At 35.1% G+C, this 21,713-nt stretch overlaps 1 protein-coding gene across 4 annotated transcripts in view; it reads left to right on the forward strand.

Moving 5' to 3' along the window:
* Positions 1-21,713, forward strand: part of STXBP5L (syntaxin binding protein 5L) — a 185,161-nt gene that overhangs the window by 111,103 nt on the left and 52,345 nt on the right. For all 4 annotated transcript variants that reach the window (XM_066572126.1, XM_066572128.1, XM_066572129.1 and 1 more), the window contains exons 8-17: positions 1,337-1,460; positions 2,972-3,050; positions 3,226-3,380; positions 4,976-5,048; positions 6,282-6,429; positions 7,975-8,042; positions 9,194-9,234; positions 12,554-12,771; positions 16,014-16,186; positions 20,519-20,644. In XM_066572126.1, coding sequence (XP_066428223.1) covers positions 1,337-1,460; positions 2,972-3,050; positions 3,226-3,380; positions 4,976-5,048; positions 6,282-6,429; positions 7,975-8,042; positions 9,194-9,234; positions 12,554-12,771; positions 16,014-16,186; positions 20,519-20,644 — 1,205 coding nt within the window. The remainder of the gene's footprint in view (positions 1-1,336; positions 1,461-2,971; positions 3,051-3,225; positions 3,381-4,975; positions 5,049-6,281; positions 6,430-7,974; positions 8,043-9,193; positions 9,235-12,553; positions 12,772-16,013; positions 16,187-20,518; positions 20,645-21,713) is intronic.

The raw sequence follows: 21,713 nt of genomic DNA on the forward strand, positions 1-21,713 counted from the left end.
GGATTGCTGTTAAAACATCTGGGTCATCTTAATGCAATCTCATTTGTGGCTTTGCTGTCCAGCCCCAAGAGATGAGTAAAGCTTTGGTAAAGGGTCGTGGCCCTTTGGTTGATTTCTTCTGATACTCTCTCCAGACCATGAGCTGTAACCAACCATAACAATCAATATAATGATTAAAAGAGGAAAACCAACAGGGAGTTTTAAATACTGGCCAGTAGCACCTAAGCAAAATTCATATGAAGAGCTGCAGTGCTGACTTATGAATACCCAGGCATGATGTTAAGTCATTTGAATAAATCAGGTAAATGTCTATATGCAATTTTAAGTGCATGCAAGGCCTTAACATTTCCTAGGTAGAAAAAACCCTGGAAATTTATTAAGCTGCATTCAAAAATAGGTCTCTTTTATTTACATTTACATAAAATTATGTTGTGTTTTTTACTATTTAGCAGTGAACATTTCTGGAAGGGATATGGATTCAAGGGAGAATTCTGTGAGTTTGTGCTTCTGTGAGGAGTGTGTGAGGAACTGTGGTACAGAATGAATGTTTTGTCACAATATGGCTTTTGTTAGTTTCCAGCACATATCAGGGAAATTGAAGGACTCACCCCATTATCCTTTCCAAGAGTTTGATGTAACTATGGATATTTTCAGTTCCACTAATTATGCACAAAATACTAAGAATGGTGTACATAACATTCATCATGTAGTACTTGTAGCATGCACAAAGGAGTGTGATATTCCTCTCCTCTGACTCACTATCTCTTCCAAAACTATCTTGCATCATTGTTTTGGTAATTTTCTATACCAGTGAAACAGCCCTGGATTTTTTAGTGTTTTGGTTTTGACATTAAACATCCCAGATTTCTGTGGACTTGCTCTGCAGCTGAAGTTATGTGAGAATGCATGTGGAAATTATCCAAGAACAGTGTTTTACTTCCTCTGAGGAAGACTCTGTGTGTGGTACCTGTAAAGATTTTTACATAGAATTACCTGTAAATTTACCAGATTAAATACTTCTAAGGAGAGCTATCAGACATATTACAACTGCATTGTATGACCCTTGTTCTTACTTTTTTTACCTTAATACCCTTTTCCTTCAGTTTTGGCCTGATTCAGTACAGGCTTTCTTACATTACTGTGCTACATTAGCCTTTATGATGAAATGTGGATTACAGCCATCTGTTGGTAAAAGTGATGGTAATGGACTTCAGACAAACAGGAGCTGTCCAACTCTTGATATACCATTAGAACAATATAATCTAAAGTCATACATGAAACTATCAGTAGTGTAAACACTGTATTCCATTCTCAAGTTCTTCTTTCATTTCTGTAGGCTATTCATTCTGTTGCTTGGCATCATGAAGGAAAGCAGTTTATGTGTAGTCACTCTGATGGCAGCTTGACCCTATGGAATCTGAAAAGCCCTAACAGACCATTCCAGACCACAATTCCACACGGTAATTCTGATAGTTAAAATGTGTAACTAAGAAGCAAAACAGTGTTCTCAATGCTGCTTGCTGATATGTATGTTTATTTAATTTTTCCTTGTAGCCCAGATGTTGCTTCTTGCATAAACATTTTGATCCACAAAGTATCTGCAAATTATTGTAAAATCAGTAACTTAGATCAAACCTTTTATTGTAATTGGTGTCATAAATACCTCTTTCTGATTTATTTTACTCTAATGTCTTATCCAATTCCATTTAAGAGTCTACTGCTGGTCTGTGAGACCCTCAGGCTCTTTCTTTCTTTTATAGTTTGTATTTTTATGTGCAATTTTCACAACAAATTAATGCGTTTTGTACAAGGTACTGTGGTGTTTGTCATGGGGATGGTACAAGGCTTCCCAAAGAACTGCAATGAAGAATTTAAAGGAGCCATAGTAAGAGATGGGTTTATCTTTATGTGTAGGGCATTATCTAAATTTTCTTCAAACAAATTAGGTTTTTTAAAAGTACTGACACCATTGTAAATGTATACATTTACATTTACTTTACTGAAAAATCTGACTGGGTAAAGAGGGAGAAAGGAGAATAAGTCAAGATCTAAGTAGGCCCAAAAGGATTTAGCATTTTCTTAATTTACCTCTGTTTTATCATTTTTAGTCATGTAATTCTATGTCAGAAGGGAACTCTCAGCCAGTCAGATGACCAGATCAAAAAGGCCTGATTTGAAACTCAGGACATTGGGCACTTGAACACTTCCAGCAAAAAATTGCACAGCCTCTTTGGGCAATATCTTTTGATATTTAATGACCCGTGTGGCACAATTTTTTTGTTAATATCTAACCAGAATTTTCCATGGCACAGCTTATGTCCTTTATCTCCCATGATAGCACTGTGCACCTCTGAGAAAAGTCTGGATCCATCTACACTGTATCCTCCAGTCAGGCTGTTGTCAAAGCAAGCATAGACTTTCCAAAGCACAAACTCAAAATGGATATTTTTTTAGTTTGCAAGTGACTTTTCTCTGATTGGAAGAAAGTACTGAGCCATAATTAACTAAGAACTAATGAATTTCAGTTGTATGCTTCATTTAATTTTATCTCTCAACTAGGTACACTCCAAAGCGTGTAATGTTTTGTCAACAACAGGAATTATGTCAATCTAAGAATGTCTTAGGAAAAAATGAAGCTGTTTATGGTCATTATGTGTTCAGAAAAAAAGGCATATAATTAGTATGATTCATTCATTATTATTTAAGATTCATACTCAGAAATCTGCATGGTTTATAGATGTCTTTGAAGTGTGTTCTGTGATTCTTTAGATGTGGTAGTAAAAACACAAAGACATAATAAATGTAATTAATTTAGACAAATGCATATTCTATGGAAATAGGAGCTAATACTTCTAATCTTTTGTAGCTTTAAAGTTCCTTTTTTTTTGTTTCTTATACAGTTGTTTCAATATATATGTTTTAGTTTGATCAATTTAATGTTTTAATAGTTTCCATGTTCTTTCTTTCCTAGGAAAAGTTCAAAGAGATGGAAAAAAACCTGAATCTTGTAAACCAATTCTTAAAGTAGAGTACAAGACCTGTAAAAACAGGTTTGTTTTTAATTCTGTAATTAAGTCAATATTACATTCTGGAGTTTAAGTCCTTTTAGAATCTTTTCCTGCTTTCTTTTAACAAACCTATTTATTAATATTTGCAGATACTAAACCTATAATGTAAACTTGTATGTACTATGTAGACTTATATATATATTTTTTTTTAATACAGTGAACCATTTGTGGTATTTTCTGGTGGATTGTCATATGATAAGCCTTGTCGAAGGCCAAGTTTAACAATCATGCATGGGAAAGCAATTACAGTTCTTGAAATGGATCATCCTATAGTTGATTTTTTAACTCTTTGTGAAACCCCATATCCAAATGGTGAGTTTATTGGGAAAAATACAATTATGGAAAATGTAAACAAAGGGACCTTTCCTCATACATTAATCCCATCCCAGGGGCTTCCATCGTAATACTTGTTTTCATCTCAAGAAAACTACATAACTGAAAGTACCAGGAAGTTGTTTGAATTCTCAGTGTAGGAAGTGAATAGTGAATGGACAATAAAGCATGCATAAATCTCCAAGTATAGGATTGAAACCCATGGGCTACTGTGAGAAAAAATTGCTATTAATCAAAGATAGGTGCTCATATTTGTGAAATTTTTCATCATTTACATCTCGCTAAATTATAAAAAAATAACTATCATTTACCTGCAAAAAATTCTTACACTTCAGCATGAAATTAACTGTTAAAAAGTGTTATGTTTACTGCATACTGTGGGGCTGCCAAGTTCTGAAATATGTCGTCAGAAAGTTCTAGAAAATAAATTAAGAAAAGCTGTAAGTCAAAAAGGAACTAACTTTACCATTTTAAGCCCTCAAGCAGAAAAGTAAAATAAATCTTATATACATAGCTAAACCAAATACACATTAAAAACATTTTGTAAAGTGTATATGTGCTTCAATATAATGCAAAAATTTAATTTTCCGTAATCAGAGTTGCTTTGGGCCTTCATTTAACTGTGTCAAATATGTCCCAGTCCTTAGGTCTTATAGCATCTTCCCCTGCTCACAGACCAATATTTGAACATTTTGGTTTAACTTGTGTTATTCATAGCCAAGTATAAAAACAGGCAAAAAAATAATGTGCATTCATAGCAGGACTGAAAGGAAGATGAATCAGTTGCTCTCATTTACTTGTCCTTTTGGCATCACCCATCTGAACAGTTTATTCTGAGCTTGCAGGTGCTGGAATGATTTGCTGCTGTTGAAAAGTCATAATTTCACATTTATATTTTTATAAAAAATGTAAATTATAAAAAGTATGTAAATGAATATACTCTATGCATCAAGGGAAGCATTTATTCATCATCTTAATTCTTTAATTTTGATAAATAAAAAGAGAATTGTATAAAAAACCAAACCATATAATCCCCTAAAGAGTGTGCAGGAGGAAGGGGCATGTTATTACCTGAATTGAAAAGAGCAGACTAACAGGATTCCTAGGGAATATTCTTCTTGAGTCACCTCAGAAATGGGGGCATTGTGTATCAGGAAGTTTCCTGCACAATCTGTTTCTGAAAAGCAGTTGTACGCAGTAGAAGTATTACTTTTGGACAGCAAAAATACTTTTTTTGTGTTACAATTGGATTCAATAATGCAATGATACACAGAACTTATTCATATTCTACTTCTTTACTTTCAACATAGCATCATGCTGGCAGTCTATAATACTCCAATTCTTCTGCTGCTTTGTATGTTTGCCAGCAGTACTATCCAAAAGTAATTTCCTACTTCCTCTCTGGCCCTAGTTTCCAGCTCTGGCTGGTTTGTGCATATGTTAAGGGTTTATACCTCAAAGCTTCTAATATACTGTGAAAATGTAAAGAACATAAATATTGCTTGCTTGCTTGCTTGCTTCAAATGGCTGATAGGAGAACTCCATGTCTTTTATACTTGATTCCTTGCTTACAGAATTTCAAGAGCCCTATGCTGTAGTTGTGCTTTTGGAAAAAGATCTCATTGTCGTTGACCTGACACAAACCAAGTAAGTATAAAGGTTTAGATGAAGTTATTTATGTGTTTAACTGTCCAGTAAATTACCATAAAATTCAAAATCATTTAACTATCCAAAATCATATATTTCACTCTTATAAATAACTCTTGCTAAATATTTACTTCCACTTTAAGAGCTAAGTTCATCTAATGAACAGGAACTTAAGATAATATTTGTTCTTAAACTTTGGAATACATCTAAATCTGCAGTCCTTTCAGCACAGCCCTCAAACATTTATTCTACACCAAAGTTAAAACACATATGTGGCTTGGAAATAAGATCAACAACTACTTTTATGCATGTCTAGCCTCAGTCTCTTAATAAATAATGGCATTGTTTTATATGGATCTACAGAATTACTTTATGATCCAGTTGCTGGTTTAAATGACAAATAGTTCTTTCATATCAGAATCAATGTTCCTATCAAAGAGGAACTCTACATCATGTAAAGCATAATCCAATTATTTATTTTGTTCTGCCTCCAACACTACCAGTAAAGGACATCCACATTCACACTGGTGTAACAAGGAACAGATTTTGCTGTCAATGTATTGGAAAATGTTAAGTGAATCATATTCAGATCTCACTTACTTTAAAGAATAATTCAGATCATCTCAGCAGTATAAAATGGACATAACTGAAATCAGAACCCAATTTCCTATGTTTTTCAATTGTGAATAGCATTGTATAATGTGTGAAAAGTGAGGTTTTCCTCCTTATCAGGCTGTTCAAACTGATGAAAGTGAGAAATAAACTGAGATCTACTCATCTGTTATTGCAATTTTTCATTGTATAATCAGAAGTCCACCAACCCAAGCTAAGATGTTCAATATAAAATCCACACTTGTAAAAGTAGTTTGTAGTTCGTAGTATATATCATATCCATGAACCTGAAACTTATGGAAAATTTTTCACTTCTGTATAATAAGATTTTGAGATGTCAGAAAAAAATTAGTTCTTGTTCATTCATAAAGGTAGCCCTTTTAGCCTTAGGGACTATTTATGTAGGATTTTTGACTTGTTGAATTTTTATGTCTTTATTTGAGTAACTACACATTATTACTGATATTAAAAATGATACATAAGTTTGAATAAATAAGGGAAAATATATTTAATTAGCAGTAATTTAACTTAGATTCTGTTATATACTTTAATATAAGAATATGTTTTATTCTATGGCTCAGTGTGTCACAGTGCTTCTAATAAATTGTCTTCCTTAACTAGTTTTCCAATCTTTGAAAATCCATATCCTATTGACATTCATGAGTCACCTGTTACCTGCACAGAATATTTTGCGGACTGTCCTCCAGATTTGATCCCTGTACTCTATTCTGTAGGAGCAAAACATAAAAAGCAAGGATACAGCAATAAGGTAAACAAAACAAATATTCTTGTTTTTAAGCAAAGGAAGTAGATGTGTAACCTATGTATTTATAACCTCTTACCATATTATTTTTGTTTTACTCCGTTAATAATTATTTTAAGGTTAGTCCAGCCAACAGCCTAGCAGCCTGATTACAGTCCAGTATTTGTCCCTCAGAAACATGACCATTTAAGCAGAACAATTAATTATCATTAGATAGGACTTAATCATTAAGATGCTGGAGTTATTCCAGGCCAGATTGTGTTAAAGGCAAGCTAGCAGTGTACAATTCAAATTTGTATGGATAGGTTCTCTTTATCAAAGAAAAAAGTGAAAGCATTATAATTGAAAGATTTAAGCAGATGTTCAGTGAGAGATGACAATGTCTGTGAGATTTGTTATTAAATAGGGATAATAATAATAATAATTTTACTGAGCTACCAAAGTCTTACCATAATGCTCTAGAAATAGGACAAACTTCAGGAAGTAAAAGAGGAAATGCAATTAATTTATAAATTTCAAGCTTTTAACTGGTTTGTATTTTGGCTAGAACTAATGCATTTTAATAAATAAACTAGAAAAAAATACTGGGTAAACAAGCCAGACATCATCAATTTTCTATTCAAATCAACGGAAGTATTCTCCTTGGAGCTGGGTTGTTTTCCATTAACTCAAAAAGTGAGCTCTCTCTACTTCTTTTGCATCTTGGTTCACAAAAGTACTCCAGAAAATATTTTTACTTCTTCTGTTTGAATCTACCCTTACCTCATACACTTTGCATGCCTGCCTGTATTCTCTGCATCCTCTTTTGCCTCCTTGCTTTATTTGTGCATGTACAAATGCACTCTGAAGGCAGGTGGTCACTCATGTGCCAGACCCATGTACCCATTTCTGTAGCCACTAGCATCCATTCCATGTGTCCACACAAACAGTTTGTGCTCCTGGTTTTTCTCCACCCACTCATACTCTGCACATGTCCTGACCCACTCTGCACATGTGTCACCCTCTGCATTCTAGATCCATACATGTCAGGGCTTTAGGCACAGGGCAGCATTAGTAAACAAAGGGCAAGGAAGAGATTATGATCTCATATTTTCTGTAAAAGTTGCAATCTCTTATCTCATGGCATCATGCTCTGATACTTGTTTCTGGCCCAGCTTCTTCAGTGGTCTTTATATTCAAAATAAATTCTCGGTCTATTCAGTGTTGTATGGAATCTCCAAGAGAAAAGCTATTCTCAAAAGACCAGCAGAATTGTTTGTTATTCTTCCTTCTCATTCCTGGTTTAGGTTGTTGAATGTTAGCTGTGTGGAAATATTCTTAAAGCATAGAACATTAGTTGATAATATAAAAGGGTTATTAAGTTTCCAAAGCCTGAACTGATGACACAAAAATGTTAATAAACTGTAAAAGCCTTGAATTATACATATTTTTGTTCTTTTACAAGTTTTAGTGGTTTTTTGGAGGGAAGATGTTGTCTACTCCTGAATTTAAAAAGTAGCCAAGCAAGGTTCATCAGAATAAGTTGTGATCTCTGCACTTTTGTTTGTTTAGGAGTGGCCTATCAGTGGTGGAGCATGGAACCTTGGAGCTCAGACATATCCTGAAATCATTATTACAGGGTGAGAATGAAACTGGGGATTGGTGCTTTTAAACTATTTGTGTCTACTCCTTTTGATTGTGGGTTACCTATATGTAAGAGTTGAGACTTCACCACTTTTGCATTTCCTGGCTCTTTACTTGAGTAATGTCACCACAGAAATTCTCTTTTGCTCTAGAAAGCAGAGCTTAGTACCCAGGGTTGAGCTACAATTAAGAATGACCATTTGAGCTCCCAGTGTTAGATAGCAATGCTTGTGAAAGTGAGGTCTTTGGAAAAAAAAAATCTCTTGCAAGAGAATATTTTGGCCTTGAAGGTCACAGAGAATAGCTTCAAAAAGGAGAGCAGCTGTTGTCCCCTGGCTCTCAGGACTCTCTGTCTGGGGACAGTTTGGCAATTCATTTTAATACTCAGCATTAGTGAGGCTGTGGTGCACTGGGATGAATTTCACCTTGTGTGCAGAGAAACAGAGCAAAAAGGCCTAGAAAGGCTCAGATTGTAGTAGGAGCCCCATGAGCAGTGCCTGGTGGATTCCCAAGGGATCACACTGTAAAACAGACACTGTTCATTGAGCTAAGATGCACAATGAGTTTTTCTCTAGTCTCAATTGTTATTATCAATTATACTAAAGATCTGATTTTAAACATTAAGTTATGATGTATGCAGTAGTATGAGAAGGTGATGAAGGGATCATTCTCATTGTAAACAGAAGTGTCTCCTTTTTCCAGCTTTGCTTCAGCAATTTTATGTTAATAAAAGGAGCACAGTTGTGAAGTATCAAGCAGAATGAAAGAACCTTCTGTCCTTTCAAAGTTCACTGTACATGGCAATGTTGAGTGCATAGGTTTTGCTGGCCCACTGCAAAGCCAAAAGTGCTGTGACTTAAACTTTTTATTAGTATGGGAATTAATTTCTTCTTGTTGCAATCTTAAAATTTATTGGGGGCTTAGTTCTCTGCAGGAAATGCATAAAAATATGTTGTTAACCAAATGAAACCAAATAACAAAATATTTTCTTCTAGTTTGTACTTATGTCTTTAATATATTGTCAGTAAGTTATAGAGAGTTACATAAACAATTTTTTTTTCTGATTGTTTTTATTAGTCACTGAAAGTAGATAATGTTTTAGAATTGCATCTTGTTTTAACACATTTAATTTTTATATTTTTTTAAGCCATGCAGATGGATCAGTAAAATTTTGGGATGCTTCTGCCAGTAAGTTTCTAAAGTTCACTTTTACATAATGCTGATAAATTCCACAAACACACATTTATATATAAAACAGGATATTTAACAGGTTGAGTAGTGATAGCTGGGCTGATATAATTAGGTCAAAGGGGTGAAATTCAGAAAATGTTTAATAAGTTAAGAGAAAAAATGCTGCTAATGAGATATATTAGGCAGAAAAGAGTGAGGAATAATAACTCAAGGTCCAGCATACCAAAATCTATGAAGGATGAAGTGTTGGTAAAAAATCCCTAGAGCACATTCTTGTGTGTATAGAGGAGAGGGCTCAGTTAGATCTAACATTCAGTTCCAGTTGTCATGTCACTTCTATACTGAGTACAGCAAAGTCTTCTTTATAGCTAAGTAAAAATGAAATATTAAAATACATTCATATATTTCAAAACATTTAATCTGGTGAGGGTGGAAAATACTGAAACCATTTCTTGTCCAGTCTCAAATCCTAGGAAATAATTGGGAAGCGTTTCCATTCATCCTAGCAGGAAAAAGCTTCAGAAAATACTTGTTCCATATAATCTAACTATAACTGCACATATCAGCAACCAGTATTTTCCCCTACAGAAAATACATATGGTATTCATTAGTAAAATATGTTTATTAAAATACACATACATTTTGATGGAAATTGAAAATATTCTGCTTCAAATAATTGACAGTACTTCACCAAAGTTCCTGTAGAGTTGCCTTGTATTCTTGTCTCTTTGATGGTACAGGTATGTCTGGGTAATATTTCTCTTTTATGAGGTATTAGTGTGTTAAAGAAGAAAGAATATGAGAGAAAATTCTGGATGAAATGTTAGGCATAGAGAGATTTAATATGACCCTAATAACCAGTCTGTAATGGGTGCCAAGATCATGGAGTATGGGGTACTTAAAATACCTGCTAGTTCCACGTGGTGCCACAGAATTGAAATTATTAATATTGCTACCATTGCCAGCCAAGCATGGGGAATGTTGACAAGTTTTTAATGTCAGCTAAACCTGATTACTTTGTCAGGTACCTACCTTTTTGCTTAATACCAAATATTTTCACTCAGGATGGACAAGGACAAAATGAGGATTTTCAAAGCCTCATTTCACAAAATACATTTCATGTATTAAATAGGCACAGGAACTGAACATGGCCATGGGTTGGTTTTTTATTATGTAATTTGTCTGTTTGGAAATGGTGGGAGAACAGAAACATTGTGCTCAGAATTTACATCTTCCTCTGTCTTCAAGTTATGGTGAACACCAATCATCAAATGAGGTCAACAGTTTATCTAATGAAACAGAAGTTTTTGAGGGCTTTGATATGAACAAAAGTAGGATAATTGGATAATTAGTTTTATTTAGAGAAGTATGGTGAGATATTAGACTTTGTCTTGTGAATATTTCAGTTTTAAGAAGAATGTGCAAATACAGACTCTAAAGTTAGGGTGAAAACAATGCAGACTGTGGGAAGACCCCAAGGCATTTAGTGTGTGTACTGCACAGGAAGCAGTGTGCTAGTTATTCCTTCTAGAACTCTGGCAGAAATGGGGAAAGAAGAAAAACCTCTCATAGGGAATATAAGCATAACCTAATCAATATATACATGCTGCAGTAGGAAGTTTTCTTAACATTAAAAGCTTAGATGATCATGAATATTCACAATCTCTTCAACAGTGCTGGTATTTTCAGTGCATCTCTGATGTCCTGATTTTCAGGGCATGCACTATGTTTACTCCTACCGCACTTGGTACTCTTTATTTACAAGGTTTTGATTATTACAATGTTTTGTTATTTATTTTATTTACAAGGTGTTCAACTTTTTCATGGAGTTCAGAGTTCATTTGAGATTCCCTAGCAAACATAATATATATATTATATTATATATATATATATATATATATATATATATATATATATATATAGCAAACATAATATCCTACCGGTATTTGAAGGCACAAAATACTTTGCTTTTAGACATATTTTAATTGTGTAGTCTTGTGTCTGAAAGCACAGATCTGTGAGAGACAAGGACTTGCTAGGCCATTGGAGCTGTTTCCAAAATGCATCTTTATTCAAAAGATATTGCTGGTTTTTTATTTACTTGTGCAGATGGTACCCAGTAATAGAGCATAGAGAGTCTTGTCTTGTACTCTGTACCCTTTGATTCTATAATTCTTTCAGTCATAATGTGCATGGACCCATGATGCCTGATTTGAAGTGCCGCTCTAGATTTGCTACTGGCACTAACTGGCAACCTGAATCCTCTTTATTTGCCACTGAGGGCAGGAAGAATTATGTATTTATTACAGAAGCCCTTACTGTAATTTGTGAAATCAAAAGTGCTCTATGTGCTAAAACTTTTTAAAACATTAAAAACTGTATATGCTAAACCTCCTGGACTATATCTGCACTGCCAAACAAAAATGTAATTTTGCTGTGTTCATCATCTGGTTACATAACTAAAACACTGTCCTTTCATCTTCCTGTTGCTCTTGTTACACAAGCTGGCCAGGCTGAGCTACCACAATTACACTGACGTAGGCAGCAGCTTTGCCTTTGTGGATATGCACACCTTTATAAGTGCTGAGCCTGACTGGCTTTCTCTGACATAATGCAGTTACTGATTAATGCCACTGAGAAACCAATGTAAAAGTAGTAAAAACAGGGAAGAATTTGAAATATAATGGGGTGAATTGTCACCCCTCATTTTACTTCTGGAATTTGCTGCAGTGGAGTTCTAATCTCGACAAAGCTTCTGGACACTAGGATTTTATATACAGGTATAAATATAGAGCTATATATTAGTCAAGAAATTAAAAAAATTTTTGAACTCCCATTAATTCAGAAGAATTTTGTGTTGACCAGGCCACCAGCATGCTTTCCTAATGTTTTTTCTTGAATTGCCATACACTCTTTACATTCTATCAAGACCATAACCTCAGACAGATGAAATCTTAGTTTCACATCTCTTTAGAAAGTATCAATATGATCAGAGCCTCTCTATAGCACTGATTATAAGCCTAATTATGAACACAATGATTTACACCTTTGACACCCTTCCCCAGAAAGTACTAAGAATATTGCACAGACAAATACCCTTCTGAGAAGTATTAAATGCATATCCTACCAGTAATGTGTACCAGAACAGTATCTGTATTGTTGACCTAGTTTGGACGATTGTATAATACATATCTTCTCCTCTTAGGCTTTCTTAAGATTCCTTGTTATGCCACAACTGAGAAGAAGGTGGGAACTGAGGAATTTTATAACTGATTTGCTTCATGTTAGTATTTTTATATGTTTTAATATATTCCAGTTACTCTACAGATGTTGTACAAACTAAAAACATCAAAGGTCTTTGAAAAACAGAAAGTGGGAGAAGGAAAAGTAACAGCTGAGATTGTGGAAGAAGATCCTTTTGCTGTTCAGATGATGTACTGGTGTCCTGAAAGCCGAATTTTCTGTGTGGCAGGAGTTTCTGCCTATGTGATTGTTTACAGGTTCAGCAAACATGAAGTAAATACTGAAATTGCAGTAAGTACTCATTTCACTCTCTAATAAGACAACGATTTCTAAATCAATTTGCCTTGCTTCATCTGTGCTCAAGTACTTAAATAGAAACAGCAATCACTATAAATACAGGTTTAGGGACATTCCATTTTAAACCTTTCCAGGGAAATCTTGATCCTACTTCAGTTACTGACAAAAAGCTGAGGGTTTGGGAACCTACTCTCCACTTTCTTTTTGCTTTAGTAAAATACATACTGCACATACAGTGCAGCTTTCAGACATAGTTTGCTTTTAAGACTTTGTGATACAGTAATCTCTGTTGCATTTATCTGGTCTAAAATTACTGTCTGCTGTATGTTTTTATCAGTTAATGTACATTATGTATGTGCACAATGCTCTTTTTAACTCAAGTATTTAATCTCTTTAATTTCTGTTCATAAGGAGACTGAAAATTATCAGTGGCTTTAACAAAACAAAGAGTTGATATTTTTCTGGCTTATGCTGACGTTGTTTCCCTAAAGATGAAAACTATATGAAATGCCAGATTACTTGTTATCTTCCCTGATTATAGTTCTTTTCCTTTTCACACTATTTTAATGCTCTTTAGAAAGTTCTACTGTGGCAAAAAACCTGTTACTGTGTTATTTTTGGCCTCTAGCCATGTGCCATTCTGTATGGCATATTCATAACTGTAGTTATGATATTCATTAGCTGTAGTTCTTCTGTTTTCCACTCTTTTCTCCTCCCCCCCCCCCAAGGCAATTATTAAGCTGCCTGAATGTATCATTTCAGGAAAGGTTTAAAACTGATGAACAGTAATTTCACATTACTGACCAGCTCATGTATAATGCTGCTAAAATTACTCCATTTCAGTATTTTTACATTGTTCTACAGAAAATGCACCTTATCTTTTATTATCTATAATTTAATGTCTTTTTTCCCTGTTGTTCACTTCTCTGGCTGAATTGCATCATTACGGGTATTTTCCAAAGTGTTATAATAGGTACAATTTAACATTTTCTTAGATTTCTTCTGTAATTAATAAGCATTTTTCCCTGAATATTAAATTATGCAATCTTGGTGGCATACTCACAGAATTCCCCTGGGTTTTGTGCATCTCTGCAATGGCCTTCTCTTTTCTTTCTGCATTTTTGCTGCTTGCATTCAAGTCTTTGCTCTAAATGATGGGAGGGATTTTTAATCAAAAGTATGGAATTCTTTGTTGGAATCTGTACCTGACTTCAGGCTGTGTGTTTTTGTCTGTATTGAGACTGAGCTGACCAGTCTCAGGATTTCTTTGCTGCCTGAGGCACAAAGCACTTTGTGTCCTCCCTTCCTTATCAGTAAGGCTGAATTTACCTTGAGTTCAGTCTCCAAATCCCAGTATTTTAAGTGGAGTTCTAATCATTGGTTTGACTGCCCTGATGTCAGTGTTGTAATGTTTTTGCTGTGGCAAATAGGAAGTGTGGGGGCTGCTCAAAGGTTGCTCTGTGTAGTAGGGAAGTCTCCAGCTGAATATGCCTCAGGGGCATAGGCTATGCCTGGAATTTCTTCAACACAAGTATTATTTGCATCATTTCATATCAGATTCTGGAGGCAAGGAGTATGCATGTGACAAATTCTGCTTCATATCCAACCTTGGAGTCATTGCCATGCAGTTATATAAAAAGCATTTACTGCTGTTATTTTTGTTTTCTTATCTGAATCCACTCCATCCTGTCTCAAAAGGATCTATTAATTAAACATGATCACTTTCTCAGTGAGCAGTCTTTCCTCAGTGAAGCTCCTCTTCAAATCTCTTGAGAAGAAACATAGGAAAGAAGTTTACATTCATTTGAATGTGGAAAGGGGAATCAATCAATAAGCCCAGTGATGAGATCCCCCAAAAATATCTTTACTCTGTGTCAAAATAAATCAGTTCAAGATTTCTATAACCCTCCTAAGGTCCAGCCAAAGCAGGGACAAAAACAGAAGACAAATTTACAATCATGTTTTTGGCCTGAATTTTTCCTTCTCTCTTCAAATGCACAGCTAGAACTTAACAAAATTAACTTTAGTAGAAAAAGGAATACATGCAGAAAAAACATTCAAAGAAGAGTGATGCATTTCTGACATGGTAAGCAGAAGAACATACTCTTCAAGAGTTACTCCAGTCCTGCATAAAGATTAAACAGCATTATAAATTGTTTCAGTCAGCTGCAATTACTTCCAGATTAGATTTTCCTGAACTCAATATTTCACTCATTAGTCTTTGAAGGCAAATGTTGTTTGTACATTTCTTTAAAAGATTCAGGCACAAAATATCCATGGATTTTGAAAGGAGAAAAAAAGGAAACTTTGAGAAAGGACTCTCTCTCCTGGTTGAACAGAATCTCTTCTTTCTGAAATCTTGTGTGTTTTAGCACAATGGTTGAGAAACAGGTGATCCCTTCAGTACTACTAACCTTTATCTCCCAATTCTCCCAAAATAGGTAATGAAATTTAGCTATTTTGTTAATCTTCACTCTGGTACAGATGATGTCTCAGTGAAAGATCACGAAGATTGAGCTTGTAGTGTCTACCTCTGCAATTACTTCTATTCCTTTGAAGGTAGCAGCACTGAAATTACTGTTCAGCTAGTAACCCCCAGACCTTGTCTCTGAGAGCTGTACCTTGGTTTTTATTCTTTCAAAATGCAGATTTCCTTGGACAACTCATGAGGTAGAAAGAATTGTTCAGTATTTACTTACCTAGATTTGAACTTCCTGTGCAGTGCCTCCCTGGAGTCCTCAGTTAATATTTCCTGAATTAGTAGATAGAATTGTAGGGTGGTTTGGCATCTTCTTCCCTTTCTAGAGAGGCCAGAAGGAAAGCAAAAAGTAACTGGTTTGAATTTTGCTTTCTAAAATCCACCAAACTTATGTTCATTCTAAGGAACACAGAGCTGTCTGTGCTGTAATCTCTGATTTCCCGGCCCCACCTATGGATAAATGAAGTTTATGTACTATTCACACTGTCAGGCTTATCCACCCTGGATAAAACTTGTCTCTTAGAGACTCTGCTGTACAAGTAATCAGGAGGCAGAGTTGGTGATCCTTCTAGTTCCTATCTGATGCTGTTACTCTGTATAAATAACAAATGACAGGATTCTTTGCCTGCAAATTATAATGATAAATGGGGGTTATTTAAAGAAAAAAAGAAGGCATATTGATATTTATTTGAAAGTAACAGAACTTTTCAGCAGCTTTCCTTATAAAATGATAACTTAGCTTTTTCATTTATTTAAGTCATTAGAGGTACGACTTCAGTGCGAAGTAGAAGACATCATTACTCCTGAACCAGAATCAAATCCTCCATTCCCAGATGCCTCCTCCCAGCTTCCTTCTTTAAAGAGCCTTTCAGGCAGTACCAACACTGTAGCATGTGAAGGAACAATGAAGGACAGTATCCCATGTCTTAGGTAAGTTTATGCCAATGTTTAAATATTGATCTTTATAAAAATCATTCTTATCTGTTAGTCAATCCATCAACTCCCAAGAAAAAGAGATTAATTGTCTATATTTGACACAAAATGGGAAGAAACCAGAAATTGGAACAAACAAAATAATTAAGGCAAAATAATCAGCAAGGGATTGTAAAAGGATAGAAGTAATTTTGAAGAATATAAACTGTTAGAGTGAAGGTTTGACTGTCATTTTCCAAGGTGATCTAGGAGTACATCTGCAAGGAATTTCTGAGGGTAGTTCATGAAGAAACTTCTGTAAAAGCAGGCGTGTGCAAAGCTTTCTCTCCTTGATTAATTAATATACTACTGGATTTTTTTTAAATTAAAGAACTGTATGCATTTTATGGTGTGGTAAGACATGGAAACTGTTCATACTTATGAAACATTCTTTAAAATGTATAACCATAAAACAATCGCATAGCATGGAAATGTATATTTGTTTAATCTTTAGGAAAAAAGCAGATTGTTTTCTGCTAGAATATATTGTCACTGTTTTGGAGTACATCAATATGTTCTTATTATTAAGGCAGATAATTATGGATTTGAATAGCTTAAAACAGTAATTCTGTACAAAACTCTATAAAAACTGTAATTTTCCAGCAATTAGAGTGCATTGCTGACAAGGATTGCTCTCATTATTATTTTGGTCTAATTATTATTAAATCTTTTAAATGCCTCAATTATTTCAAAAGCAGTTAAAATGAACATTTCCTGATTTGCTACTTTGGGCTGCTTGGCTCCTGAAAATGGCATTAGCATTTAAAAGCAATATTGTGATATTGTCCCTGAAAAATTAACAGTATTTTTTGGCATTCTGTTCATTTGTCCATCTCATTCAGTCAGGCAGTTGAACTTCAGACCTCAGTTTAATCATTAATTTGAAGGATGAAAATCAACAGAAGAGGCAGAGATTAGTTATTTAAAAAATCCAAATGTGAAATCTATTTATGACATTGATATCAGGAAGAATGCAATCATTTAATCATTTCACTGGCTAAGAGTTTTGCTTAAGAGATTCTTACTTGATTTTGTCTGTGAAAGAGAGGAATTGTTGACATTGGAGGCAGAAAAATTGTAATGAACCCACAGAGGTTCAGCCTGCTACTTTTTAGAAGTTTTCTTATCTCCAATAATCTCAGATTAAGCTGGCCAATAGATTTTTGTCAAATTTTAGACAAGGTAACTGTAGTCTTATTTTGACTGAGAAGTGATTTTTCAAAGTCAGAGTAATTATACCACTAGAACTGCTGGCACACTCCTACATTTAGATAAAAATATACTTATGAATGCTATTATCCTTCTCAGGAAAGACATACAAATATCTGCACTTTCCCCCCAAACCTTGGCTGGGTCCACAGACCTTGTCTATGTAAGAACTTCTGATCTAAACAGAATTATGGTGGTAAAATGAAAGTAGTGCTGAAAACACTGGAAAAAGTCAGAAAAGACCAGGGTGATGCTGTTGACTTTATATGCAAGTCATTCAGGTGGGCAGCAGGATAGAATCTAAAATAGAACAACATTAATGTAAAGCTGCAACCAGCTGCACATGGAGGGTGAGTGCACAGCTTGAACTGTATTGATAATGCACATAAAAATTTGCACACATACATAACTGGCTCCATTATGTTTATTTTCATATCTGTTTCTCAACATTTTTACAGCAAAGGAATGGCACTCCACAGTACACAATTTTTTCTAGCCAGCAGTCAGAATGACTGAATGTGTTTGTGTCTGTGAATAGCTACTAGGAAGAAAGTAATTGAAGGGACTGAAGTAATGAAAACTTGGGACTTTTCTCAAATCAAAAGTAACTGTTACCAGGAGAGGCAGGCAGCAGTATGGAATAAATACTGTTCTTGCTTCTTTCAGAAGATTTTGCAGTGAAATAGGCAGCTGTAATAACCTAAGAAACCAATGGATTTGTGATTATGCAGATAAATACTTTTGATGTAAATGCTGTCATCGTAAAGCTGAACCCAGAATGTCAGTCTTTGTTCCCAGACTTCTAGTATCATCCCAAAATTGGGTCAATAGGGGTTTTGACAGTAGCTTCAAGTAACTCCAAAGTGATAAGGAACTGTGAATATCTTGTGAAAACAACTAAAAACCAAAACTTTGCAACAATGAAATTCAGTGTAGCATAAAAAGAACGTGTCAAGGGAATCACTGAAATGTCTACATTCCTTCTGCTCATACTCCTGCAGTCTGTTTTGGCTTTTATTATAAACACTTCAGATAAAAAGCCATCCAAAACAAGGTGCAGACCTGAATATCTGCATTACTGTTTAGACAGGATGCTTAGGGAAACAAGAGAAAAAGCTCAAAGATTCTTAAGGAGTAAGATGTCACAGAAACATGGTAATGACAACCTGAATCATTAAATCTGAAATTATTTTACTCCATTATTATAGTCTTTCACCACCTACAGTTTATTATATGCTTAGAGAAAATCCCTGTGAAATAATAACCATTTTTATCAAAGCAGATCCTCAAATTTATAGTGAAAAATATTTAGAGGGAAATGTGTTTGCTTTTTTCCCCTCAAGTGACAGCAATCCAAAAGAAAACTTAGAATGTACTTGCAGTTCTCTAATTTTTCAGGATGCCATTAAAAACACATTGGAAAAGTAGTACCACATTAAAAAACTTGTTTTAGAAGATCAGAATTACTTCTGCAGCCATTGTCAGTCTCATGGTAGCTTTTTTAGAAGAAGGAAACAGATTCTTGCTTTGACAGATACTTGTTGGAGCAGCATGCTTGCATCTTGTGTCCTGCCACACCATTAATTACCCATTAGAAAATATGGATGGAAAGCTCACCTAAAAGGGCATTAGACTAAGTCCTGGTTCTTGGATTTCATTTACCTGGTCTATATTTTTCTAACATTTTTAAGGGCAGGAGCTGAAAGCTGAAAATTAGGTACCAGATGGAAAGACCACCCCTATTATGCCTCTTAAAGGCTTATCCACAGATATTAGAAGTTGAAGGGCTCCATCACAAAGATACTCTGAAAGACTGTTTGTAAAATATTCAGCTTCTGCTTGCTGTGAAGTTTCTTTGAAAAGAATACATTTTTACTGTATACAACTCCTGTAGTTTCAGTTTATCCTGGTCTCAAAGGACCCCTCTCCCTTGGCAGCTTGAGTTCACAGATGTTCACACCTTTGTTCTCAGCACGAATACTCCTGCGTAATCCAGAGCTTGCTTCTTTAGGGTTATGAATAGCATCACTTCAAAAATGCTCGTGGCTATGTATCATATGAACAAAGAAAAGGGCAAAGCTTTTAGTGCCAGCAGAACAGGTCAGAAATTGCAAAACTCTGAGCAGAGGTTTGCTGTTGATAGAAAACAACAATACGAAACTGTTGCCAACTGTAGTGGGTTGAGCACTTGCTGAACTGCACTGTCACGTCTTTCCTACAACAATATCCAAACCAAGTGCCTGATTACTGCTCCAGACACATGTAAGGTCTGAAGAGTACTACAGGGAAAAGAAATAGAACAGTGAGTGTGCCAAGCTGCTGTTAAAGAAATGCATTTAGAGGATAGATCAGGAATGACTTTCTCATAAAGTATACTGCCCTATTTTATGCCTATGTGCAAAGGGGTGCAATACAAGCACTATCACCAGTAACAGGTACAGTGAAAATGCACTGACTAGTGGGTTTTATCTGTAAAATACTACTACAGCATGAATGTACTAATGACTTACATGAATACCTCAAAGTATTGCTATTATTGCATAATGATTTCTTCCAGCGTATCCCACATTGTTGTACCACCCAAAAAAGCACATAAAGCAGTCATACAGAGGTGTTCAGCTCTTACATTTCCCCTTAAAATGTACACCTTCACTACCTGCTTTGCAAGTCACTGAACTTACCATAACACAGTAGGAACAAGTCTTAATAGTTATATCAGATTTGGTGTAGGAACCATTCATTCACATAATAGGTTATTATGCTCCTAGAAGTAAAACAGGACTTGTTTGCACTACATGGACAAATAGATTTGTCAAGTCCATAAGTTTTTAATATGCTCTGGTGGGGACCACTGCAGAAAGGTGTATCTTCTCATCTTCTCTTGCCTCTTTACATTTTTCTGTCATGCTTTGCTTCATAAGGCAAAAGTTCCAAATACATGGAAATGCCCTTTTTCAAAGTCTCAAAATAACGTATTTTAGGTTTTCTGTTCAAGTTTACAATTCATAGTGATGCAAAGCAGTTGTTTTTCGTGGCCCAGTGTTTGTTTGCTTGTTCTTATTTTGTACCTCTTCTTCTTAGCGTTAAGGCTCGACCTGTGCGGATGCCTCCTGGCTACCAGGCAGATCTGGTTATCCAGTTGGTGTGGGTAGATGGTGAGCCTCCACAACAGATTACCAGTCTTGCTGTAAACTCTGCTTATGGACTGTAAGTAACTCAGAATTAAGGTTGCATTGATTTATTGTTTATTGCCCTAAATCACATGCTTTCCGACTATACTTTGAAATTTCCCACCAACAATTAAGGTCAAAGCAAAGTATTCAAAAGATGCTGTAAATCAGATTCTTGGGGGAAAGTTATTTGAACTGACACAGAGATTGTAATATGGGATGTTAAACTGCCATTCTTGCCAATATTTTTACTAATCCTATTTAAAAGACTGAATCTTTTCACATAATTCTTTCCATCCTTTCAAATAAGATCTAATTGCATTTCAAATCTGTAATTTTCAAAGTTATTTTGAAAGGTTCACCAAGGTGAAATGCATTTAATGGAAAATGGTGAAGTGATTAACTGTTAAATACCATTTTTCATTACATCATATTTTAGTTGGAAATTGTCTTCTGAGAGCAGCATTTTTATGTCTGTGCTAATGTCTGCTTGCACAAGAGTCGGTGGCCTGAAATTGAGAATTGAAAGGAGCATTTAAATGCTATATTCTGGATGGCAATGCAAATGAGTGTGTGTAATTGTTTCCTCAGGTTCAGTTTATTTGCAAATTTTTAATGTTTTCCCTTACTGAGAGTCACCCTGATACATTAAAATGGTTTTCCCTGTAGGTGTTACTCCAGTAAAACTATTGGCTGTAATTGGTGTTAGGTGCTGACTCCTGCTGATTTTCAGTAAGTCACTGGACTCTTTTCAGAAACTTAGGCCATTTAATGCAGAGTTTTTACATTTCTGCAAAAATACTGTCTTCTGGGGCCTGTTTTTTCAAGTTTTCAGCCTGAATTTCTAGACCATTTCCTATTAATGAATTCTAGGAGTTTCTTCTCTTTACTGTACCTTGATACATTTGTCACTTGTGCAAATTGTTAGGCTTTGCTCCCTTCCAGGTCTCAGACCTCAAGGCAGCATCTGAATGATCACATCATTCTATCACTTGTAAACTACTCTGATAGGTTGTGGTTCTCCTAATGGTCACTGTGGTTTCCTAAACCACTGATTGATTCAATCAAGAGCTCTAAATTGTTTCATTTGCTAGGAGCAATAATAG

This window comes from Molothrus aeneus, chromosome 2, assembly GCF_037042795.1.
Source record: "Molothrus aeneus isolate 106 chromosome 2, BPBGC_Maene_1.0, whole genome shotgun sequence".
Classification (NCBI taxonomy): domain Eukaryota; kingdom Metazoa; phylum Chordata; class Aves; order Passeriformes; family Icteridae; genus Molothrus; species Molothrus aeneus.